Raw genomic sequence first — 25,962 nt, forward strand, 5'->3', positions numbered from 1 at the left:
AGACACTGTTTGATAAAACATGTTTTACATCTGACCTCCTTTTCTCTTAGGAAATAATACACCTGTCATTCAAGGTGTTCTTGAAACAATGAAAAAAATATGAAGCCAAAGGGAGACACATTCTATTTCGGTATTTATTTTAAGATCCAAAATTCTTAACCCCACTTGTAATGTTTTTATTTTGGTTTTAGTGGCCAAGGATGTCAATATTCTTTTTGATGAATTAGAAGCTGTCAACAGTCCTTGCAAAGATGATGATTCTCTGCTTCACCCTGGAAACCTGACCAGTACTTCAGATGATGCTAGCAGATTGGAAGCAGGGGGAGAGGTAAGTGTGTAATTTTTTAAAAATACTGGTTTTCATCCAGGTGGGAACTGGGAATATGCCTCCAATGGATTGTCTAAAGTCATCGTCTCATTAAACTGTAGGTTTCCAGAAAACAAGGGGCAGGTCTTATATTCTTTTATTTCCCCCACAAGTCTAGCACATTTCAGGAATCCTGAATCTACCTATGTTTAAAACATTTTTCAGTGAGTCATGTATTTTCCTTCTTATACCCAGAGACATTTCATTTATATAAAGGGAGATTCTTGAAACTACCTGTCATTTTGTGATAATCTTCATTCTGAGTGTCCCTAGTAGATAGAAAGCCTTACAAGAAAGGACTTCCTTGTATACATCCCCCAGTGCATAGAACAGTGACACAGAATAGACCAGCTCTCAGTAGATTGTGTTGTCCAAAGCCTCCTTGAGTTGCCACTTGCCTATGTAATCTGGAAACTCATTGCAGTTGTTAATAGATCCATCTGTTCATATGTCATTTTGGAAGAAAAGGCTTTTGTTAGGGACATTCACTCTTGTTCAGATTGCACCTCAGTGGAGTTTAATATCTTCTTTGTATATGCATTAGCTTTGTATACGCATAGGTAATAGGAACACAGAATCAGAATCATTTATTTACTGCATATTCCTCCTGTTTTTATTATTCCAGAGCCAGTTAACTTTTGACAGGATGACACCTTTGAACAGGGAAAACTGTTTATTTCTACCAAGCTTCCTTGGACCTCTTTCTACAAACACCATATGCTACCATCCATGTATTTAAAAATTTTTTTTTAACTTTTATTTACTTTTGAGAAAGAGAGAGTATGAGCAGGGGAGGGAAGAGAGAGAAGGAGACCTACAATCCGAAGTAGGCTCCAGGCTCTGAGCTGTCAGCACAGAGCCCGACATGAGGCTCCAACTCATGAGCAGTGAGATCATGACCTGAGCTGAAGTTGGACACTTAAGTGACTGAGCCACCCAGGTGCCCCTGTATTGTTTTTCTCTAAAAAACTTCTTTCTGTTGTCATCTATTCACACAGTTACTTTGAATGCCATGATGTGGCATAAAGGAGGGATCTCAAAAGACCTAGTCTCCTCTCCTTAACTTACAGACAAGGAAACAGTCCCAGGAGGGTTAAGGCTTTGCTAATAAACCTTGCTCCAGATGCCATGCTGAAACCTTGTTTTTGCAGGCAGATGCTGACATGCTAAATCTACAAAGTAGTTCTCTCTTACTTGGCAAATAATTGTTAATAAAGTGCTTATTTGGGTGGACTTCTGAGTACTTCTTAAAGAAAAGCCAAAAAAAAAAAAAATAGTAAGGATCGGCCATCAATTGAAAATATCTGCACCAAGACAAAGTGATGTGACATTTCTATCCCTCCTGGCTGATATTTTCCCTTTTGCATGAGGGTGTATGCATGGCATTTGTACAAGAATGTAGGTTCTAGCAGTGACTTCGGAAGTCTGGTGCAATGATCTTGGAAGTCTGGCATGTTTGCCTCCCATATACCACTATTTGAAAACTGATGTAAACTGTGACCTACAGAAAAGGTAGCCAACTCCTCTTCCCCCATTTCCACTTGGTAGGTTCACAGACATGTTTTTGAAATCTATCAGCCTGAGAAATTTGTCTCTAGCCTAACCACCCTGTAATTGATGGTCTCTTTCAGCATTGTACATGATTACAACAAGTCCATGAAGCCTGATGAAAATTATACCTACTGTTTTGTTCTTTAATTTTTATATGTGTGCTCACTGCAAAATAATATTTGTAGCTTACTTGTAAGTCTTGAAGCATAATAGCAAAATGAACACCTTAATCTACCACCCAACGTATGAACTAGAATGGTCATTTTTCAAATTTCAAATCTACAACTAGGTTACTAACTTCAATTATTTTTAAGGGAATGGAAAATTAATATTAGCATGTATGTAAGTAGAAAGGGTAAGTATTGTCTTGTGAAACTTTTGTCTCAGATCCTTTCTATGTTTATGTATATATACAGATATCACAAAGCAAAATGTTTTTCTTATAGTGGACAAAAATTTTGAGAAACATTGAACTAGAATAATACTAAAACCATCAAAGCTGCTTTTAATCTCATCCCTCTACCTTATCAAAAGTCCCATATTCCTAAATTCTTGGTTTTTTCATACTCTTATTCTAAAAATAGCTTTATCATGCACATTTATAGCCTTAACAGCTTCTTTGTAGATTCATTGTATTTTTGTTTTATTAAAAATCATGTAGCATGAAGTCTTACGTGACTTGGTTTTTTTTCTGTCAATACAATTTTAAGATTCCATATTTTATGGAACTATAGTTCATTCATTTTTACTGATGTATAATATTCTACTGTATGACTGTTCTGCAATTTATTTACCTATTTGCCAGTCCATGGACATTTGAATTGATTCACGTTTTTTATTTTCTACTCTTATGAACAGTGCTTCTGTAGTCATATACATGTCTCCCAGTTGCTTTGAGGATATCTCTTATTATGGGTTGTATGTTATGCAAAAGTTCACTTTTTAAAAAATGTTTTTGTTTATTTTTGAGAGAGAGACAGAGTACGAGTGGAGGAGGGACAGAGAGAGGGAGACACATAATCTGAAGCAGGCTGCAGGCTCTGAACTGTCAGCACAAAGCCCGGCCTGGGGCTCAAACTCACGAACTGTGAGATCATGACCTGAGCCACCCAGGTGCCCCATCAAATGTTCACTTTTAATGCCAGTGTGTTTTTCAGAATAAGTATATCAATTTCCACTCTCACCTTTAGAGTGTGATCATTCTCGGTTGCTCCACATTCTACTGTTTACATTTTTCATTAATAAAAATGTTTTGATAAAACAGTAAAGAATTCATTTACTTTTCATTGTTCTTTAACATTCCTCACCGCAGACTCATTTTTATGAGTGTCTGAAACTGGTTCCTTTCTCGTTGTGTGCAGACAGTGCCGGAAAAAAACAAATCAAATGGACTTTACTTCAGAGATGGAAAGTGTCGAATTGACTACATTCTTGTGTACAGAAAATCCAACCCACAGACTGAAAAGAGAGAAGTATTTGAAAGAAATATTAGAGCAGAAGGATTACAAATGGAGAAAGAGGTAAATAGTTTGCTTGGGTGAGAAGAAACACAAATATGCGTCTATTCATATCGAGAGGCAATTAAAAAATAAGCCATGATGTTTTTGTTCATTATGTTAACTGAACATTTCATTTGGTCAGACTTGCCAGTCTGCAGTGTTTGGGGAATGTTCCAATAATTAGTTTTTCGAAGCACAGTTTGCCTTAGAGAGCATTTTAATGCCAAAAGGTTCCAAGAAAATCAAAATACTCTATTCCAATTAAATGAATTGTTTCAAAGTTTTTTTATTTCCCTGACTTCCTTCATCCACTGTTTTTCTATGTGAATGGAAGGTTCTATTGCGTGGATGTAAGAAAACTTTGGATAAAATGCAATCATTCCACTCTGGAGCCTCTTTTTACATTTCAGGAAACATAATGATTTTGGGTATCCTCACCTACCAGGAGAGACTGTTGACTGATTTGGCCAAAAACAGCTGGAGCTTAGAAAATGATTCCAGTTTTAAGAGACATTCACGTTCTATAACTCAAGGTTTTTAACACGTTCTATAACTCAAGGGTTACCTTACCAGTGTTTTGTTCTTTCCTTCCTTCTCTGCATAAGGAGTATTAAGGAACAAATTAGTAAAATACAAGAGGCCTAGCCATGCCTCTGACAATAAACCACAATGAGATTATTGAGTACCCCAAAATACCATGCACACTTAGAAAACTTGGCCCTGTTAGCTGGATTATGTAACTCTTCTTAGATTTTCCTTAAACATTGTGCAAATCTTCTGGAGCTTTTCAAAGTCAATAAGAAGAGCATATTGACAGTTAAAAATGTTTGCTTCTGATTCTGCTCCTCAAGGCTGAGGGGTTAGATCTTTGAAATCAGACATCCAGATTTTTCTCTATATGGTATATATGGGTTGCATCCTGATCTTGGGACACAATTAAATGTGATTTTTCCAGATCTGTTAGACTGACCTGAACTTGTGAGCATTTATGAAACAGAAGTAGTATTTTTCTTGAGCTTCTCCAAAAAGAGAATTAGAAAAATGGCAACATGGAAATTGTGGCCTCAAGTTAACAGGTTCTTATTCTCAGGTAAGTAAATCCGGGTTACTCAGAAGGCTGTCTCTGTTGGAGGTTTCCTCAGAACAACACACAGAATTAAATATGTTGTGTTTTTTTTCCACTTTGGCGGGGTTTCAGGAAATCTTTGCTATACCCATAGAACATATCTTTGATAAATCTTGTTCTTTAAGTTCTTATTGAGACAACTGTATTTTTACCCTTAAAAATCATTCACCTTTTATTCTTATTCCTTATTCAGAATTTGTTTCCATATTCAGAATTTGTATATAAAGAAATGTGAAGTTCCACGTGATCCTAAATAATGAAAATCCTTCTTGTCTATTCTGACTCTGTCAAAGTCTTAATTCCCATCAAAACTAGGTGGCTTTGTTCAATTACTGAGTGACTTCTATTTTAAGCTTCATAGCTATGTTCTCCATGCCTGGGGTTTTTTATGCCTAGGTCTTTTTTTTTTTAATTTTATTTTTTATTTTTAAAAATTTACATCCAAATTAGTTACCATATAGTGAAACAATGATTTCAGGAATAGATTCCTTAATGCCCCTTATCCATTTAGCCCATCCCCCGTCCCACAACCCCTCCAGCAACCCTCAGTTTGTTCTCCATATTTATGAGTCTCTTCTGTTTTGTCCCCCTCCCCGTTTAATGCCATTTTATGACTTAGTGGTTAAAACTCAAAAAGTCCAATACTTTCCAATAATACCCAATACTATGGAGATGGCAAAATTCATATGTGTCTCCTTAAATATCATGTATGCTATAGTATTTATCTATTAGAATTAAAGCATGCAGCAGAGAATTGTTCTGACTTTTGTTACCCAGTTATGCTGATGTGGTGTGCCGTATGATTGCTATATGATTGTATACAAGGTAATTTTTTTGGTTGTAATTTTTCAAAATTTTAATAGGTAGGTATTTATTTAATGGATACTAGAAGAAATAGCAGTAGAAAAAAGGTGGTCTTACCATATTGAAAACTTTATAAAGACTTATGTAAATATCTCTTTCTCCTTTTCCCTCCAGAACTTCCTCTCTGGGCGGCAGCTTTCCTATTCTTTACTCCCACAATCCTCTATCCACTACCAACATCTAGGTTTTCCTTTTTCTGGAACCTTGTTATGTTTTGGGGGTTTTTTTTCCCTTCAAATTTTTATTTAAATTCTAATTAGTTAACATATAGTGTAATAGTGTTTTCAGGGGTAGAATTTAGTGATTCATCACTTACACATAACATCCAGTGCTCATCCCAACAAGTGCCTTCCTTAATGCCCATCACCCATTTAGCCCATTCCCCACCCACATCCCTCCATCAACCCATAATTTGTTTTCTACTGTAAAGAGCTTCTTATGGTTTGTTTCCCTCACTTTTTTCCCCCTTCCCATATGTTCATCCATTTTGTTTCTTAAATTTTACTTATGAATGAAATCATATGGTATTTGTGTTTCTGACTGACTTATTTCACTTAGCATAATACACTCTAGCTCCATTCACGTTGTTGCAAATGGCAAGATTCCGTTCCTTTTGATGGCTGAATAATATTCCATAGTGTATGTATATACTACATTTTTTTTTAATCATCAGCCAATGGACATTGGGCTCTTTCCACAGTTTTGCTATTTTTGATCACGCTACTATAAACATTGGGGTACGTGTACCTCTTTGAATCTGTATTTTTGTATCCTTTGGGTGAATACCTAGTAGTGCGACTGCTGGATTATAGGGTAATTCTATTTTTAACTTTTTGAAGAACCTTCATACCATTTTCCAGATACCATTTTCCAATCTGGCTGCACAAGTTTACATTCCCACCAACGGTGCAAGAGGTGGACCCTTTTTTCTAAGCAGCCTTTCCCATTGCCTGTCTCTATTCTTTCCTTTTGAAACAATTCGAAAGGCCCACACCCTTTGCATATGTGGCCCAATGGGCTTTAACTCAGCCTCTTAACCCTGCTTTGTGTTCTCATGGCCTCAGCAGACTCAACAAGAGGGCCTTTACAGGTTCTCCTCTGATTGGGAGGCAGTAGGAAATTATAAATTAATTTTTCCCTGTCACAAATAATTAAAATGTCCCTTGGTTGAAAAATAGACCTATATCTATCTTGTGTTATTAGATTTAGAAATTATCAAAAGCACCCTTATTTAAATCATTTTGTAAACAGCTACAGAGAGACAATAATATTAATAGCTATTACATCTTCCAGAAGTTACTTTACTCTTTTATGAAGAATACAAAGAACTTAGTTCAAGGTAGAAAAGAAAAAAGGGAAACCCAGAAAGCCTACTATCAATCCATATATGTCTGAAATGATTAATACTAAATACATTTTATGGTTAATGTTTTCTTCATTAGCTGTGTGTCATGATGTCCAACAATTATAGAAAACATGTTTCACAGACTTCAAGGTTTTTGCTTTCAAATGGGTAAAGACAGGCTCTGTAGTTGAACATTTTGACAGTAAGATAATCGTTATCTCTTTTAACATTGAATTTCAAGAAACAACTAGGAGAATCTTTAATTCATTATAAAAGTGAAGACACAGTCAAATTTAATCTTTCCTAAAAACTTTGCCCCTGCCTGATTAGTCAGCAGCTAAGTGTTTGCTTTTGGCGCCCTGGGTCTTTAATATTCTGTAACTCATCTTTCAAATTAGCCTAGAGAAAGCAATTCACAGCAAAGTTCCCAAATAAAGTATCATTGAGCCCAAATGATCTGCTTCTTAGTGGCTATTTAAAGAAATCCCTTTTTAAAGGTAAACTCATACTTACTTATTTACATTTTCTATTTCAGACATTTTTTTCCACTTTACATTTAACTTCAAATTAAATGTCCATTGTTGGCCCTTTGGTATCTATTTTTGAAATGATTATTACCAATAAGTTTATCTTTTCCTTCATATAAGTAAGCAAATCATGGATGACTTTTGAATTATTCGGAATGTGTGAGGAGTAGTTGTGTTAATGAAGCACTCTTTGTCTTTAGAGTCACACAGAATGTGGTGGAAAACTTCTTTCATTAGTCATTACAAAATAACTATGATTAGGTAAATCGTAACATTTCGACGATAGTTAATTCATTCAGCAAATATGCACACTTCCTGTGTGCCAGGCACTGCTTCCAGGACTAGGAACTCAGCAGTAAATAAAACCAACAAAAAGCCCTTTTCTGTTGGAACTTAAGCACAAAATAAATAAGTAAATATATATAAAATGTCAATACATGCTATGGGGAAGAAAGTAAAGCAGAAAATTTCAGAAGAGGCTTGCAATTTTGTAGAAGTTGGCAAGGGTAGGCCTCTACTCCAAGAAAAGAGAACAGTAAGTTAAAAGGCCCTGAGGCAGAAGTTTCCCTGGTGTGTTCATGGAACAGTGAGGAGGCCAGGATGACAGGAGTTGCTGAGCAAGGTGAAGAATAGTAAGAAAAATTATACCAGAGAGCCAGTGGAAGCCAGATGACATCATGCCTTTGTAGTCACTGGGAAACTTTAGCTTTTCTGAGTGATAAGGACATCCTTGGATAGTTTTGAGCAGAGGCATGACAAGATCTGGTTTCTGTTTTATTAGAGTCACTAGGATTGCCTGGTGATTTTGGACTATGGAAGGGGGAGACATGGCAAGGGAAGAAGCAGGGAGATGAGTTAAGGAGATTTGTTGCAAGGATCCTGGAAGGAGAGGATGGTGGGTTGGTCAAGCACACAGCAGAGATGATGAGAAGAGTAGAAAGGAGACCTTATGGAAAGTTCGGACAGGTTGGATGACGGATGTAAGAGAGAAGAGTCACAGGCTGTTTATCTGTTACATGCTATTCATTTAAGGAGTTGCTGTTTACAGGAATGAAGAGAGGAGTGGGTCCTCTCATAGGCAGGTTAAGCTTGATGTGTCCCAGTGGTGGAGATATTGAGTAGGACAGAAGAGTCTCAAATACAGGAGAGCTCTGGCTGGGAGATATACTTTGTTATGAGGTTACCAAAGGAATGACTGCAAATGGTAAAGAGATCCAAGTATTGAGCTGTGGGACATACCCATGCTGTGAATTTGGAGGATAGAGGAGTCAGCTGAAAGGAGGCAGAGGGGAACCCAGAGGGTGTGGTGCCTGGAGGAGAGTGTTTCAGGAGGGAGAGATTGAGTCAATTGCTGCTTATATAGGGACTAAGATCGGGACCAAAGCTAACCATTGAATTTAGCAACGTGGTGGGATTTGGTAAACTGGGCAGGGGATGTTTCTTTGGAGAGGTGGAAGTGAAATCATGCGCAAAATATGGTCAGAAAGAGTAGGAGGAGAAAAGTGGAGAGAGCAGATATAAACAGTTCTTTCAAAAGAGAGAAATGGGGTGGTAACTGCAGTAAGAAGTTGGGTCAAGAAAGAATTCTTTCTGGGGCACCTGGGTTGTTCAGTCAGTTAAGCATCTGACTTTGGCCTAGGTCATGATCTCACAGCTTGGCTCGTGGGTTCGAGCCCTGCATTGGGCTCTGTGCTGACAGCTCAGAGCCTGGAGCCTGCTTCAGATTCTGTTTCTCTCTCTGTCCCTCCCCTGCTCTCTCGCTCTCTCGCTCTCTCTCTCTCTCTCTCTCTCTAGCAAAAACAAATAAATATGAAAATTTTTTTAAAAGAAAGAGTTCTTTCTATTTAAGATGGGAGAAATAACTGCATGTTTTCATGCTAATAGAAATCATTTACTTGAGAGGCAAAATTGATGTAAAAGAGTGAAGGAAGACTTTACAGAGCAATGTCCTTGAAGCAATAAGAAAAGAATGACTACAAGTTCCTCCCATCACAGGGACTTACTTGCTTGCATCTGTGCCCACAAAGGCAACCTTCTCTCTGGTGCTAAGGGCATACTGACCATGCTCCTAGCTAAGTCCAACCCTTTGCTTGGGGCACAAGACTCCATCCTGTCACTCCTACTCAAGGACATTGCCCCCCACAAAGAGACTAATTATAGTAATCTTTAAAAACAAACAAAAAACTGCACAATAATGCATTCTGTCAAAATTTTTTTTAGTTACCTCTAGAAGGATTGAAAACCTAGCTGCAATAAACACATACACAGCACTCAAGGTTAGGTATCTTGGACACTTTTCTTTGAGATTATGGTAAAAAAAAAAAGAAATTTTAACTCTTGCATTTATTAATCCCCTACTGTTATCATCCTCATATTATAGATGGGACAACTGAGGCAAAGCAATAACTACCCCCCCCTCATGACAAGGTCATTATAAGAGATAAAGCTAGGATTAAAACCTGAGCATACTTGCTCTTCATTCTCACATTGTGTTGATTTATGGTATTTGAAGATGGATCTCAGGGTTGCAGAGTTAGGAGACAGGCTGAGAAGACAGGCAGAGTTATGAGAAGGAAAAGGAACCAGGAAAGTTGGGATTCATAATGCAGTTGGGTGCTGTCTAGACTGTAGCTCTTGTGTATTTTGGCTGCCAGGAGCCATGGATTTGAATCTTGTTACAATTGCTTACAAGCTGTGTTGTCTTGAATGTTTTACCAAACTTTTCTGGAACTCAGCTTCCATTTGTTTGTTTGTTTATGAGAAAGAGAACACGAGCAATCCAGGAAGGGTCAGAGGGAGAGGGAGAGAGACAATCTTAAACGGGCTCCATACCGAGTGTGGAGCCTGACACAGGGCTTGATCTCATGACTGAGATCAGGATCTGAGCCGATATCGAGTCAAACACTTAACCAACTGAGCAACCCAGGGGCCCCATCCATATTTTCAATAAGGAGGATGATATTGCTTACCATGAACTGTGTGAGGATTAAGTGAGCCCATATTGGTAAACACATGGTACACTGTAAATCTTTGTTTTTTATATTACCTTACTTTTTATTTTGCTTTGGTTTTACCTTCTATTTATAGAAAGTAATATTGATTTTCCCCATATGCCTATGTTATAAAAGTTCTTTATAGAGTAATTATTTTAAGAATGAGCCAATTTAAGGAAACATAGGAAATTAAAATATTGTAGATGATATATAAATTTGAAAAAAAAATTAAGAAGGTGACACAAACATGTTTCCAGTCTGTTACTTGCCTAGTGGTTGTGGTGGAAAGACCTTAAAGTCAGTGAGCCTTGTGGTTTTCACACCTTGGTATATTTTCCTCCCCTTGAATGCAGGCAGGACTTGTGACTTGCTTTTAACCTATAGACTATGGCAAATGTAGTAGGAAGCCACTTCTGTGATTATGTTATGATGTATGAGACCCCATTTTGGCCAACTGGCACTAGAGACTCATTTGTTGGCTTTGAGGAAATGAGCTACTATGTTCCAAGATAGTCTATGAAGGGGGCCAGGTACAAGGGAAAATGAGGTGGCCTCTAGGAGCTGAGTTAGTCCTGGTTGACAGCCAGCTGGAGAACCAGGACCTCAGCCCCACAACCACAAGGAGATGAATTCTGCCAACAACCAGAAGAGCTTCCTCAGTTGAGCCTCTGATAACACTGTAGCCCTAACCAAGAGCTGTACTGGAGCCAGGTGAGACCCCACAGCAGAGAAGCCAGCTAAACTGTGCCTGGGTTTCTGACCTACAGAAACTCTGGGATCACTAATGCATGTTGTTTTAAGCCTCTAAATTCATGGTGTAATCTGTTATACAGTTGTAGGTAGCTAATAGAGTGGGTTAAGAATCCGGGGCTAGATATTATGAGTGCTCATTTTTTTTCCACCATTAAAGCTGTGTATTCTTGGGGAAGTTGGCTCATCTACAGAATGAGACTAATGAGATATATTCCCTGGCTCTTATGATAGTTAAATGAGATAATTCATATCAAGTGCATATCTCTATACTTGTCATATATTAAGCATTTAAAATATTATCATCATTATAGTTACACCAGCTAAATAAAGTATATTAACACATTTTTAAAATACTTTTTCAAGGCAAACTTTAGAAAAATTTTCATATAGTTTACAAATCCCTTAAAATGTAACCATCAGGAATAGCAACGTCTGCTGACCATATGTTGCTAATGCATATATACATTAATGAGATTAATGGTTATCTTTAATGCCCTTGGAAAAACTCAGAATACATTAGGTAACAAGTTTAGAATTGTCAAGGTTCAGGTATTTGTCTGATTCCAAAGGATTTGGTTTTGGATTAATCAGGGAATGAAATTATAAATTAATCTAGTTTTAAAAACCCTGTACTCTGTTGCCCATCTCGGTGTTGCTTTACCCCTATTCAAGGGAAAATTTTGCAATGATTTCTCCATTTAAAGTTCTAATTTCACTCAGATGTTCTCTGCCTACACAGGCTTCCTGCCCTTTCTATTTTTCACCTCTGTTTTTTCTGTGTCCACATCCAGCTAGTTGCTGTAGATGCTGGATCCAGAGCACTGAGATATGAGGAGAAGAGAACCAGGGACTTCCTCCCTTCCTTAACAGTTAAAATCCATGGGGATGAGTGTCTAAAATAAATGGGTTTCAGGACAAAATGAACTATCCAAATTCCTGTCCTCTAGTGCTTTCTGGCCTTAAAAGAGAGACTTAGACTTTACTTAATAATCTCCACTTTCTTAAGTCACAAGTAGTATTACCAAGGGTCTCAGGGTGAGGAGAAGAGAAAAGAAAATTAAGGACAATCATAAGCAAAGAGCAAAGAAAACAGGTTTTCTGTGAACATCAAAGGCCTGGAGATTCCTTAAAGATCTGTGTTAGTCCATTCAGGCTGCTAAACAAGATACCACAGACTGGATGATTTACAACAATAGAAATTTCTCACAGTTCTAGGGACTGGGAAGTCCAAGATCAAGCAACCCAATAGATTTGGTGCCTGCTGAGGCCCCACTTTGTGGTTCATAGTCATTGCCTTCTCACTGTGTGTTCACATGGCGGAAGAGGTGAACTATCTTTCTGGGGGGTCTTTTATATTATGAAGGCACTAATGCCATTCATGAAGGCTCCACCTTTGTGACCTAATCACCTTCCAAATGGTCCCATCTCTGAATGTCATCACACTCGGATTTCAACATATTTTGGGGGGGGGGGGGGGGACATAAAACATTCATACCATAACAGTGTCTTTCAGGGGTTACCATTGTTTTTTTGTTAAGTTTTTTATTTTAATTCTAGGATAGTTAACAATGTTATTAGTTTCAAGTGTACAAAATAGTGATTGAACAGTTCTATACATCATTACTCAGTGCTCATCAAGACAAGTATACTCTTAATCTCCTTCATCTATTTCATCTATCCCCCCACCTCCCCTCTGATATGCTTTCTTTTAAACAAGTAACCTCAGTTAAAGTTATTTTTTTCAACATTTTTTACTTGAAGCATACTTCAGAATACATGGTTCTAAAGATCTACATAAAACATTCCGTCCAAGAAAAATAGAATACACATTGTCTTCAAGTACACAGAGAAGAATCCCGATTAAATCACATAAAAAGAGAACTAACATATATTAAAAATTTAAGAAGACTGAAATCATACGAAGTATATTTTCTATTCACAGTTGTACAAAACTAAAGATCAACAGTAAAATAAAGCTGGAAAATCTACAATGTAAATATTAAATATTTAATATGTAAATATTAAACAGCACACTACTGCACAAACAATGGGCCAAGTAAGAAATCAAACGGCAAATCAAAATATGTCTCAAAACCAAAGAAAAAGAGAACACAATATTGCAAAACCTAAGAGATACAGCAAAAGCAGATGTTAGAGTGAAATTTATGTTATAAATGCTTGTAGTAAGAAAAAAGTTCAGGGACACCTGGATGGCTCAGCCAGTTGAGCATCAAACTGTTGATTTCAGCTAAGATCATGATCTCACAGTCATGAGATTGAGCCCTGAAATCAGGCTCCAGACTGAGCATAGAGCCTGCTTAAGATTCTCTCTCTCTCTCTCTCTCTCTCTCTCTCTCTCTCTCTCTCTCTCTCTTTTTCTGCCCCCTCCTCATATCCTCTCTGCCCCTCTACTCTCTTTCTTTCTTTCTATCACTCTCTCAAATAAAATTTTATAAAAATTCCAAAAAAAAAATTCAAATAAACAACATTACAAGGAATTAGAAAAAGAAGAAACATAGCTGAATTTTATTAGAGGAAGGAAATAACAAAAAAAATCAAATGAATAATAGAGACCAGAATAAATAACATAACGTTGAAAGTAATTATCAGTTTAAAAAAAAAATAGAATTGGCAATGTTTTAACTATATCAACTAAGAAAAAGAAGTCTCAAAAACAAAAATGATAAATGGGAGAAGAAACAACACAACAGATAACTAGAGAAATACATAGTGTGATAACAGATTCGTCTAAACAATTATATCTAAAAAATCATATAACTTAGGGGAAAAAAACAGATAATTCCTAAACACACACACACACACACACACACACACACACACACACACACCCATGATTGAATCATCAATCTTGATCCAAGAAATAGGAAATCTTCTTAGACCAATAATAAGAATGAAAGTTGAATTAGGAATCAAAAATCTCCCAGCAGAGAAAAATTCAAGACCACGTGGTTTCATTGGTGAATTCTACCAAACATTTTTCAAAATGACAATCTTTATTGAATCTTATAAATAATGGAATAGGAGGAACACATTCAGAATCATTCCATGAAGCCAGTACTACCCTGATACTAAAGCAGGATAAAAACAATACAAGAACAAAAATAGTTTGTCTGATACAAGCATTGCTACTCCAATATTCTTTTAACCTCTCTTTGTGTGATAAATGTTTCTCCACACCCTCACCTTTCAAGCTTTAGGTTGAAAATTAGTCTCTTGGGGGTTCCTTGGTGATTCAGTCAGTTAAGCGTCCAACTCTTGATTTTGGCTCAGGTCATGATCTCACAGTCACGAGATGGAGCCCTGTGATGGGCTCCACACTGAGTATGGAGCCTGGTTGGGATTCTGTCTCTCCCTCTGCCTCTCCCCGACTCAAGGGCATATGCTCGCCACTCTCTCTCTCTCAAAAAAAAAAAAAAAAAAAGAAAGAAAAAAAATGAATCTCTTGTAGATAGCATATAGATGATATAGATGGGTCTTGTGTTTTTTTGTTTGTTTGTTTTTTCCATTCTGATACCCTGTGCCTTTTGATTAAGCATTTAGTCCATTTACATTAAAAATAATTATTGACAGATATGTATTTATTGCCATTTTGTTATTTGTTTTGTTGTTGTTTCTGGAAATTTTTTTTCTGGTCCTTTCTTGTCTTTGTCACTTTTGGTCTCTCCTTTGCACTCAAAGTGTCCCCTTTAATATTTCTTACAGGGCTGGTTTAGTGGTCACAAATTCCTTTAGTTTTTGTCTGGGAAACGCTTTATCTCTTTCTATTTTGAATGATAGCCTTGCTGGATAGAGTATTCTTGGCTGCAGATTCTTCCCATTTAGCACTGTGAATATATCGTGCCATTCCTTTCTGACTTGCCAAGTTTTTGGTGAGACATCTCCAGCTAGTCTTATGGATTTTCCCTTGTAAGTAAGGAAAATTTCCTTCTTTTGTTTTACTACTTTTAAGATTTTTTTCCTTATCACTCTATTTTGCAAATGTAATTACAAAATGTCTTGGTGTTGGCCTGATTTTGTTGATTTTGTTGGAGTTCTCTGTGCTTTCTGGATCTGGATGTCTGTTTCCTTCTCCAGATTAGGAGAGTTTTCTGCTATTGTTTCTTGAAATAAATTTTCTGTATCCCTCCTCTTACTCTCTCTTTTTCTGGGACTCCTGTAATGTGAATGTTACTACATTTGATGGAGTCACTAAGTTCCCTAAGTCTATTCTCATGTTGTGGAATTGTTCTTTTTCTCTTTTGTGCAACTTCATTATTTTCCATTATTTTATCTTCTAGGTCACTGAATCGTTCCTCTGCTCCTTTCCGTTGCATCAAGCCTGTTTCTAATCTTGTTTATTACACTTTTCCTCTCTGATTGATTCTTTTTTAACTCTTTTATCTTTGTTGTAAGGGTTTCACTGATGTCTTCTATTCTTTTCTCAAACCCAGTGAGTATCCTTAGGATTGTTACTTTAAGTTCTCCCATCAGGGGGTGCCTGGTTGGCTCAGTTGGTTAAGCCTCAGACTGGATATCAGCTCAGGTCATGAGCTCACCATGAGGCTCTGCACTAATAGTGCAGAGCCTGCTTGAGATTCTCTCTCTCCCTGCCCCTCCTCCCTCTCTCTCTCTCTCTCTCTCTCTCTCTCTCTCTCTCTCAAAATAAATAAATAAACATTAAAAAAAATTCTCCATCAGGCATGTTGCTTATATCTGTTTCACTTAGATCTCTGGCTATGGCCTTGTTCATTCATTTGGGGTAAATTCCTCCATCTTAGCATTTTGTCTAAGTCTCTGCCTTCTCTGTTCAAAAAACCAGTTATGTCTCTTGCTCCTGAAAGTAATGACCTTATGAAAGAGGTCACGTGGTGCTCAGGGCTTGGTGCTTCAGGGAGTGTTTCTGGTGTGTGCTCGCTATTGTGTTTTGGCTGTTTTGTCCTTCAGGCCAGTCATCCATAGAGGCCCTCTTTGCCTGCTGTGGGCAATGTTTGGTCCCTGGCCACAGTGTGGTGAGTTTTAACTATTTGTGCCCTGGTCTGCTTGTGAAATGAGACGTGACACCACCTTCACCAAAACTGAGGCCCTGCAGAACTTTCTGATTGGGAGATGAGGTGTGGGCAAGAGTTTGTGCCAGTCTTCTGGGGGAAGGGTCTGCCATGACACCTGCCATAACACAAGCTTGACTGAGAAGTGCAGTTCCACAGCAGCTGAGGGGTGGTGGTGGCAGGGAGAGGGGGACTTGATGTAAGCATGTTAGGCAAATAGTGTCTGGACTGAGCTGCTTCCCTCAGGTGGCTATATGTTTATGCTAAGGGATGGGGCAGGGAAGTGATGCCAGACAGCTCCTTTGTTTCCAGAGAAGAGTCTCCCTGAAAACTGCTTCTCAGGTAAGCCTCCTAGAATAGCAAATAATTTCCCAGCTTTGTACCCCAGATGTTTCTCAGATCACTGTTTCCACACTGTCTGGCCCCCCTATTCCCCAAGTTATTTGTCTGGCTTCTCTCCAGGAGCAGCACAGTGCCCTCCTGGCTCTATGCCAGCCAGGCCTGCTGACCTTTAAAACTCCAGGCTTTAGGGATATGGTGTGGGCCAGAGTTTGTGCTGGTCTTCTGGGGGAGGGTCTGCTGTGCTGGGACTGTGACAACCTTGACTGAGAAGGGTAGTCCCCGCCAGAGTGCAGGGGGGATGGGGTTTGGTGTAAGCAAGTTAATCAGCCAGTGTTGGTGCTGTCCTGCTTCCCTGCTTCCTGCCAGTGGCTCTACATTTTTGCTGAGGGGTGGGGGAGGGAAATGGCATGAGTCAACTCCCCTCTTCCTGGAGAGGTTCTCCATGAACGTTGCCCCCCAGAGATGCTCTCTGAGGTGAGTGAATATTCTCCCCACTGTGTGTCCCAGGAGTTCCTTTGATCCCTGCTTCCATGCTGTCTGCCCCCAAGTAGTTTTCCTGCCTTATCTCTAGGAGCAGGACATTGCCCCCAGACCTCTGTCCTAGCCAAGCCTGATGACCTTTAAAACACCAACTGATTTAAACACTCTTAACTCTTGAATCTTACTCTTTAAACACTCAGACTCTTGAATCAGAAAGAGGCCTATGTATTTTGGGAGAAAAATCAGGTAAGATTGGCCTTTTGGGGAATGTAGACCCACTTACTACTTTATCACTTACTAGGTAAGGCTCTTCACCTCTTAATACCTCAGTTTTTTCATTTATTAAGTGGCAGATAATTCTAATGAGGCTGTTATAAGGATAAAGTGAGTTAATACATTATAATGTGCTTAGAGTTTTGCACATATTAAGTGCTCAATAAATGCTTGCTGCTGGTATTGATAATGAAGGGAGAGGCTTCAACCATTAGTTATCTGTTTCCTGATCTCAGGCATTCAATCTATCACCTCTTGGCCCACAGGTCCTTGCCCTGTATCTAGGGAAAGCTGAAGGGATCTGGTAGGTAGCAAGAGATACTAATGGTAAGTCTTATCTCATTGCCAGGGCTTAATCCTTTTTGGTGTCACCTACCACTGCCCCATATCAGTCTATCAGAATCACTTCCTGGTTCTCCCTGTTCCATCTTCTTAAGGCATTTTCATCAAATTGTGGGAAAGCCCCTTTCTCCTTCTCTGTTTCTCTCTCATTCTCTGCCTTCTCTTCTGTCTCTCTGTTTCCCTCTCTCTCTCCTTCTCCCCACCCATCCCCTTACTTTCTCTATAATTTATGAGACCAGTTAAAGTTCTGTAGGCCTAATTATTATTGCCTCCACTGCTTTTGCTTGTTTAGGAAGACATTTCTGTTTCCAGGTCAAGATGACCAGTACAAAGTTATCTTACACTGATTTACTCAAAAGGTTATTCTAAATCAATACATACTTCATATGACTCACACATATTCCTTTGCTAAAGACAGAAAAACATTAAGGGAAAAAAACCCACCCATTATACAAGACACAGCTGAAGAACGGAAGTGATATTATGAACTGTTGTTACCATCCCATGAGACAAACAATTAAAGACTTTCTCAGTGGTCTAAACTGAACTTGTCTGATGTATAACACACTCTGAATTATTGTAACTTACTGTATACCAAATGTAGGCGTTGCACTGTTGTAGCTCTGAAAGGAACTGAAGTCCTTTCTTTATGGTGGTATTTTTGTTCCTGTTGTTTTTACTACATGTTAGATTAAATTGCTGACGATTACTCAAAGTACATACTAGGGATATGGCACTAACTATTCGTTAATGAGATGGAGAGATTTTGAAGCTTTGAGGCAGTCCAGAGAACTATAAATCTATGATCTTCTGCTTATAATCCTTGCAAGTAGAAACTTTGAAAAAGATGAATTGTAAGCTGAATTTTATTAACAAAGCCTGATATACTTTGGTTGCAAAAGTGATGATGCAGCACTAACCCTTGAGGCAGGGACCAAGGCTTAACTCACTTCTTATTGTGTTTTGGGCATATTTTAAGAGCAGTCCTTGGTGTCTGATGACTCCATTTCCAGATGAATTCATTCTTTATTCGTTCGTAAAATATCTAATGAGAATCTGCTCTTATTGAGGGAAGAGAGGCATTAAATAATATGTCAGATGTGATGAGTGTTATGGAGAAAATATGCAGGAATACTAGGAAGGAGTCACTGTTTCATTCCAGAAGTTCAAAGAAATCTCTAAAATAATGGGGAAACTAAGCACAGAGAGAAATTGGAATTTGCATTTGTAAACCTTATTCTCTAAGGAAGTGTAGAGTTTTCCACTATTGGATTACTTTCGTCTTGCATTTCTGCTTATGTGGGCAGGGATGAGGTTAGGAAGAATAAGTAGAACAACTGAATAGGGAGGGTATACTACCAGAGGGGGAACTAGGTGGATTTGGCTGGGGGAAGGGGTGGGGAGGACTGTGGTGTTCTGCATCTAAATAACTTCTCCCGGGGTAAGGAGCAGAGACAAATCAAATGCTTGAGCAGTCTCTCTTTGAGGAGACCTGATCTGGTTACAACCCCCCTCCCTAATTTGTTCTTTGCCATTCATCAGTTTAGCTTCCACCTCTGTTGGTGCAACCTCACCAACAACAGAAAAGAGAGATTCCACGCTTTTGTCTACACATATACCAAAGTTTTTTCTTTTTTTAAGTTATGATTATTTTAATTTTTAGAGAAAGAGTGTGGGGGGCAGAGAGGGAGGCTAGCATGGAGCCAGACACGGGGCTTGATCTCACAACCCTGAGATCATGACCTGAGCTGAAATCAGGAGTCAGACACTTAACCACCTGAGCCACCAAGGTGCCTCACGTTTCTTCTTTTCAAGTCTTCCCTACTGCATGTAACTGCTTAGGATTAGGGTTCTGCATGAGGACAAACCATTCTGTGTCTCTCAAGAATGAAGTGCTCAATGTAGAGGCTTACACCACTGCTGAAAAGGCTGACATGTGAAGGATAGGGAGGCTACCTCCAGCTACTTCCTCAGGGACTATCAGGGTGGGTCTCAGGAGCTGGCCTGGAAGCCACTAGGGATCTCAAGAATGTCTGACTGTGGCACAGATGATTCTCAAAAAAAGTTACTGAAATTGTCTCTAACTTAATCAGATACCTTACACAACTGTCTCTAACTGCCTACCTGAGGTGGAAAAATAGCTTCTTTTCCACCTTCCAGATTTCATCTGAGTACCATTCATCTTTCCACAGGGAAGGGGTTTCTGGAAAATGTAGTCCTAGCTTCTTCTCAGCAACAGGGAGGAGGCCTTGGGAAAGGGCACAGATGCCAAGCCAACCAAAAAACAAAAAAATAAAACAACAACAACACAGTGTAGGGAAGCCATCAGCCCTCCTCCTATCATGGCAGGATGGCTCTTTCTGGTGTTTCACATGGGCATGGCTCAGAAAATTGCCCACAATCACAGTGCCTTCTCAACACCTACACCTTTGTTTAGATGCTGACACCAAGCAGTTCTCCTTGTTCAAAGCAGAGCTTAATTCTTTGAGACAAAATCTTTGAGGGGCAGTAACAGTCACAGCCTGCATAAAGAGACATTCATGTATTTGTGATGCAGGGGAAAAGGAAAGACAAGCTGAAAACTCCTTCTCCCATAATTTCCCACAAGAGGAATAAAGGAGGAAGGTCCTCTCCACCACTTCCAGCTCTTATGGTGTTAGAGTATCAATCATCATGCATATGTGTATTGAGTGTCTATCATATTCCAGGCACTTTGCCAGGCAGTGGAGAATCAAATATAAAAAAAGTGTTCTAGTTATCTGTTATTGCATAACAACTCCAGAACTGCTGGCTTAAAATAATACTCATTTATTTTACTCTCAAATCTCAACTGGCCAGGGCCAGCAGGAACAGCTTTTCTCTGCTCCATAGGGCATCAACTCTTCTAGGGGTCTGGGGGACCCCTTTTCATGATGGCTGCTTCACAGAGCTGGAAAGTTAGTGCTGGTTGTCAGCAGAGAGTTCAATCTGACCTGTGGGCTGTGGACCTTGGTTCCTTTCCATGTGGTCTCTCCACAGGCTTTTCTGAGGTGGCTCTGCTTCAGGCTTCCTCATGACATGGTGGCTAGGTTCCAAGAGGACAAAGCAGAAGTACATTTTTATGACCTAGACACAGAAGCGTGTCTTCTACACCCAATCCATTGGCAGAGAGAGGATCAAAGGGAAGGGACAGATTCTACCTCTTGATGGAGAGTGGCAAGGTTCTAGAAGATGTATGGGATGAAAGCTATCGTCAGCGCCATCTTTGGAATCTACAACCTGCCATAATACGCTCAGTATATTGAGGAGTTCATTGAGTAGGTGTGAAACCGATGATTAGTGTACAACCTGAAAAGTTCCTAGAAGGCACTAAGGGAATGTCCAGAGGTTTCAGGAAGGTAGAGGAAGTGACCAGGGTCTTGAAGGATGAATGGATATGTACTGAGCAGGAAAGTACAGGGCATGGCATTCTAGACAAGAAACAGTATGAGCAAAGGCATAACTTCTGATTGAGGCCTCAGGGCTCCTCTGTGCATCTCTGCTTCCCCATTTAATTCATTCATGGAAATCCTTATAGGACTACCAGGGGCTTCCTCACAGAACCTACCATATTGCCTGGATAATCACTTCATCTTGACTTTCACATTGTTTATGCTCATTCAGCAATTTCCCATGAATATAATTCATGTCAGATGTAATTGTTTTCCTAGGCCTTAATGACTGGACTGATACTAGCCAGGTAAGCATTTTTTAGTTATTTTTTAAGTGGTCTAACCTAGTACCATTTAGCTTCTTTGCAACCAAATCCATCCCATTGTGCTTCTATTTAAGTAGTCATCTCATTGCTACATTTCTTTCAGGCCAAGAGTTTTAGTAAATCAACCGTATGAGCTATTACCTGCAAATTTAACCAAGATTGTGAGGGTCTTCCAAGAAGATGATGTTTATTGCTCACTAGAGTTCTTTTTCATCTCTGTTCTAATTCTGACTTTTCCTACATGTATTGAAATTAAAAAGAGCTTTATGGAAGGCTGGGAGTAGAGCAGGCAAAGAATGAAACGTATTGCTTGCTATTTTCCTTGACCTTAGCAGTCTAGCAGACAGGAAAGAATATTACACACGGTAAGACCTCGTGTCCATTAGTGTTTCAAAAATGCATTATGTCTCCTCTTGGGGCCTCTCCTCCTCCACAGTCTGTAGGTTCCTTGGTTTAGCCAGGATATTATTTTGAAGCACACAGCAGTAAATCACTTTGGCATTCATTTGAGGCTTCCTTGATTCAGCTTTTCAGACTAATAAATGTCTGTGGGTCTTCTGAAATCTAGTCTGTATTTGGCAACTCATGGATAATACTGAATATGTTATGTTTGAGGCATCTACTGTTACTTCTGATTGCTAGAAGGGATCTCCCACCCTGCAGTTCTCTGTACAAATTCCAGTAGAATGAAAAACTATTAGCCTTGATTCATTATGTCTTATAGTGCTTTATTTGGTTGGCAAAACAAAGAAAAGCAATCAGCAAGTCAGTGCTGAATTTTAGTTTGTGATTTTCCTTTTTTCTTTTTCTGTTTATGCTTTGTGAAGCTGTACCTCTATCTCCCTTTAAAATGACGTCTCTTTAGGGAAAGAGAGGTCTAAGTAAACCCTTGAATATTTGGAGCTGAAACTTGCTTTGAATGAATTTAAATACTCTTAACATGTCACTGAGAAGTACATTGACTATGATAATGAGTCTGGGATGGGATAATTGTCCTAACCATGCTTTTAGCCATAATTTCATCAATATCAGCGAACAAAATAAAGAGGCCCTCTCCTCATGGCGCTCACATTCTAATGGGGGAGACAGTGAACAGTAAACATAATGAATAAGTCTATAGCATGGTTAGTATGTTAGAAGGTGACAAATGAGATAGCAAAGGAAAAAGTGAAACAGGATACAGGAGTACTGGGGGTGAAGGGATTTTATTGTAAAAAGGGTTTTGAGTAGGGGGCTCACTGAAGGTGACATCTGACCAAAGACTACATAGGTGAGAGAGTTTGCCAACTGGTCTTTCACACTTTCTTCTCACCCCTCAACCGTCTCATCTTTATCTGCACCTTCCCTAACCGCCACCATATAAAGGGGCTGTGCTGATAACCTTGCCCATGCTGTGACAGAGAATAGAAGGAGTCAGCCGGGGTCTTCTGCATCTATCCCCACCCCTGCCTTCCTTCTGTTACTATGCATGAAGTGTCTGCCACTGTGCATGAAATGTCTGCTGCTATCCCAGGAGCCCTTCCATTATGTGCTATATCCCCTCCCATTTCACCTTCTCAAGGACATTTCTCCTTTAACTGTCTCCTCTGTCTCCTGCATCATCAGTTTTTGCTCTCTTATCAATCATTACAAACATACACCTGTAACTCACATCTTTTTTTCCTCCTGTAACTTAACATCTTAAAAGGAAAAATCCCTTGATCCCCTATGTTCTCCTCCAACAACTGTTCCTTTCTTTTCTCTGCTTCACAGAAAATCTTCTTGAAAGATTTGTCTAGCATTATTGTCTCCATTTTCTCACCTACCATTTTCTTTTTAAACTACTCAGGCTCAGCTTTCTCCTTCATCATTCAACAGAAACTGCTTTCATAAAGGTCAGCCATGACCAAAACCAAAAGTCATGACATCTCTGTTATCTTACGGACATGGTCAGCAGCATCGCTGCCCACAGTCCATCATTTGTTCCTTGAAAAATGTTCTTTCCTTGACTCTGGAGCATGTCATGCTCTCCTAGCTTTCTCCCTTCTTCATTGGCTCTTTCTCAATCTCCCTTGCTGGCCCACCCCTTCTATTTGATATCCAAATACTAGAGCATCCTCATTCCTGCTCCTGAGTTATTCCTTATAAATCTCCTTATGATCTCATGAAGTTCCATACAGATCTTTATATTACTTCCACTTGCCACTCAAGGCTTTGTTATCTCAGGGACTTAAGAAAACAGGGTTTAGTTTTCCATCTCAGGATAATAGAGTTGGGGGAGGGGGAAGGGGAAGGGGGCTGCTCTTATAGTTACCAGGGACCCAGCATTACCGAAGCTTCACCCTGCCACCGTGGCAGGGAAAGGTGAATCACACAGCAGTCTTCAAGGTTCTGCTCACAACTCAATGGCTAGAGCTCATCATATGGTTCCAGCCTACCACAGTGGGCCAGGAAACTCAGAAGTCCATCTTTCCTGAAGGTGAGGAGAACCCAATGTCAGGGACCTATTAATGGAACCCACACAACATTAGCATTATCTAATATATATTAACACTTATAATATTATCTAATAATATTTAATCTAATATATTTAATATATGTATATAATATATAACATATAATAACATATATAGCTATATATCTATGTCTGTTGATATATAGGTAGCTAGCTAAGTCCTTTAAAGTAGGGAAAGGAGATATATCAGTTTCTCACTAGTATAATGCTGATATGAGTTATGTATAGTCTATCAGCTGCATTTCTCTGTTATAATAACTCATATGAGTCCCATTCTTGACAGCTTTTTTATAATCTTTAGGTAAAAGGCACTTTGTAAGCTATACAACTATGTGCCCTGTTATTGCATCTTCCAATTTTGATCAGCATTCCACCAAAAGATAAATAGAATAGGCCTCAGAAGGATGTCATAACCTTTCCAAGCTCATTAGAAAGTATTTCCAAAGTTAAATTGCTTCTTCCCTGGCAGCAGCCACCCTGTTCATCTGTCCTTTCTGGGTCATGCTTATTTTATGGCTGTTAATCACTGCAGTTTAGTAAGGGCATAATGACACATGGGTTATTGACTGAGTCATAACTGTAAATAGTTATCAGTGGGTTGATCATTTATGATAATACAAAGCATACCGGTGATGATATAGATGTCCCCACATTCAACTTCCATACTTCTACCTTGAAGGAGTAGGGAGATGTTATGATCTGTAACAAGTGAAAGGACTTCTCGCATGTGTAGATCAGAACTGAAATTGCTTACTTCTGAGGGGAGATTTAATGCTGCACAGAGAGAGCATCCACAAAGGAATCCTTTTCACTCCTGTGCTCTCATAGGACATTAAGCTAACTTCTGTTCATATCCATTGCATCATTTATAGTTAGTATCATAGTGGATCTGCTAAAATGTGAGTTCCTTGAGATGTAGGAACAATGTTTTAGCTTTCTTTGTATCCCTAGGGGCCAATGTAGTGCTTAGGATATAGTTAAGATTATCTTTAATAATGTTGTCTGTTTGAATGAATTTATGATTGGTTATGTTGTTAGAAAGAAAATACCATTGCTTTACACACTAGGTTTACTGTGATCCTGAGTAGGTGATGGAAGACTATTCTATACCAGTGTGGATTAGTTAGCACTACTCATTGGATATAATCCCTCTTCCTGATGGTCTTATAAACAAATGGATCCATATGACTATTTCTGTCCAGTGGGATGGGCACAGAAGTGGCATGTGTCTTTATGAGACCCGCTGAGATCTTTCTTCCTCTGGCACAGTGACCTATCATCATGCATCACTGAGTGAGCTCACTAAAATGAGCTGACCTGCAATGGACAGGTAGCATAAATAAGAAATAAACCTGGGGCGCCTAGGTGGCTCAGTCGGTTGAGCGTCCAACTTCGGCTCAGGTCATGATCTCACGTTTCATGAGTTCAAGGCCCGCGTTGGGCTCTGTGCTGACAGCTCGGAGCCTGGAGCCTGCTTCCAATTCTCTGTCTCCCTCTCTCTCTGCCCCTCCCCCACTCATGCTTCATCTCTCTCTCAGAAATAAACATTAAAAACATTTTTTTTAAAAAAGCAATAAACCTTTATCATTGCACCAGCCAATAAACATAGTGTAACTTTAAATACTCTACTTTTCATGTGAAAAGTAAAAAGGGATATCAAATTAATTTTAATAGCTTTATTTAATCCAATTGATCTAAATTATTTAAACCTGTAATCAACATAGAAGTTAGATATTTTATATTCTTTATTTCAGATATTCTAAGTTTTCAAAATTTAGTATATATTTTCTACAGAAAGTACATCTCAGTTTGGACTAGCTATATTTTAAGTGCTCAGTGGCCACATGTGGCCGGTAGCTACCATATTGACAGTATAGCTCTACCATTTTAAGTCACTGATATTTGGAGTTATTTGTTGCTGCAACATAACTTAACCCATCTTGACTGACACACCAAACATTGATTTTCTTCACATATCCTGATGCATAGTAGCCAAGAGCAGGTTGTCCATTTAATGGCAAGATAGGGAACTTTTGATGAACTGTGTGAAGATTAGCTCCTTAGCACTGGACCTGTCCTGATTGTGACCTAGAGGAATGTTTGCTTGAATTCATCATAAATTTAAGCCATATTGAAACCTTTGTGGTGGCAAGAAGATGACTTTTTTCTGTCTAATAGGGTTTTAACAAGGTAATCAACAACATGAAAAAGCTATTCAGTCTCGA

General features: G+C 38.9%; 1 protein-coding gene across 4 annotated transcripts in view; it reads left to right on the plus strand.

The window, feature by feature from the left end:
- ANO4 (anoctamin 4) overlaps positions 1–25,962 on the plus strand; it is a 422,446-nt gene that overhangs the window by 216,028 nt on the left and 180,456 nt on the right. For all 4 annotated transcript variants that reach the window (XM_043562306.1, XM_043562307.1, XM_043562308.1 and 1 more), the window contains 2 exons: positions 192–328; positions 3,280–3,438. In XM_043562306.1, coding sequence (XP_043418241.1) covers positions 192–328; positions 3,280–3,438 — 296 coding nt within the window. The remainder of the gene's footprint in view (positions 1–191; positions 329–3,279; positions 3,439–25,962) is intronic.

This window comes from Prionailurus bengalensis, chromosome B4 (genome assembly GCF_016509475.1).
Source record: "Prionailurus bengalensis isolate Pbe53 chromosome B4, Fcat_Pben_1.1_paternal_pri, whole genome shotgun sequence".
NCBI lineage: Eukaryota > Metazoa > Chordata > Mammalia > Carnivora > Felidae > Prionailurus > Prionailurus bengalensis.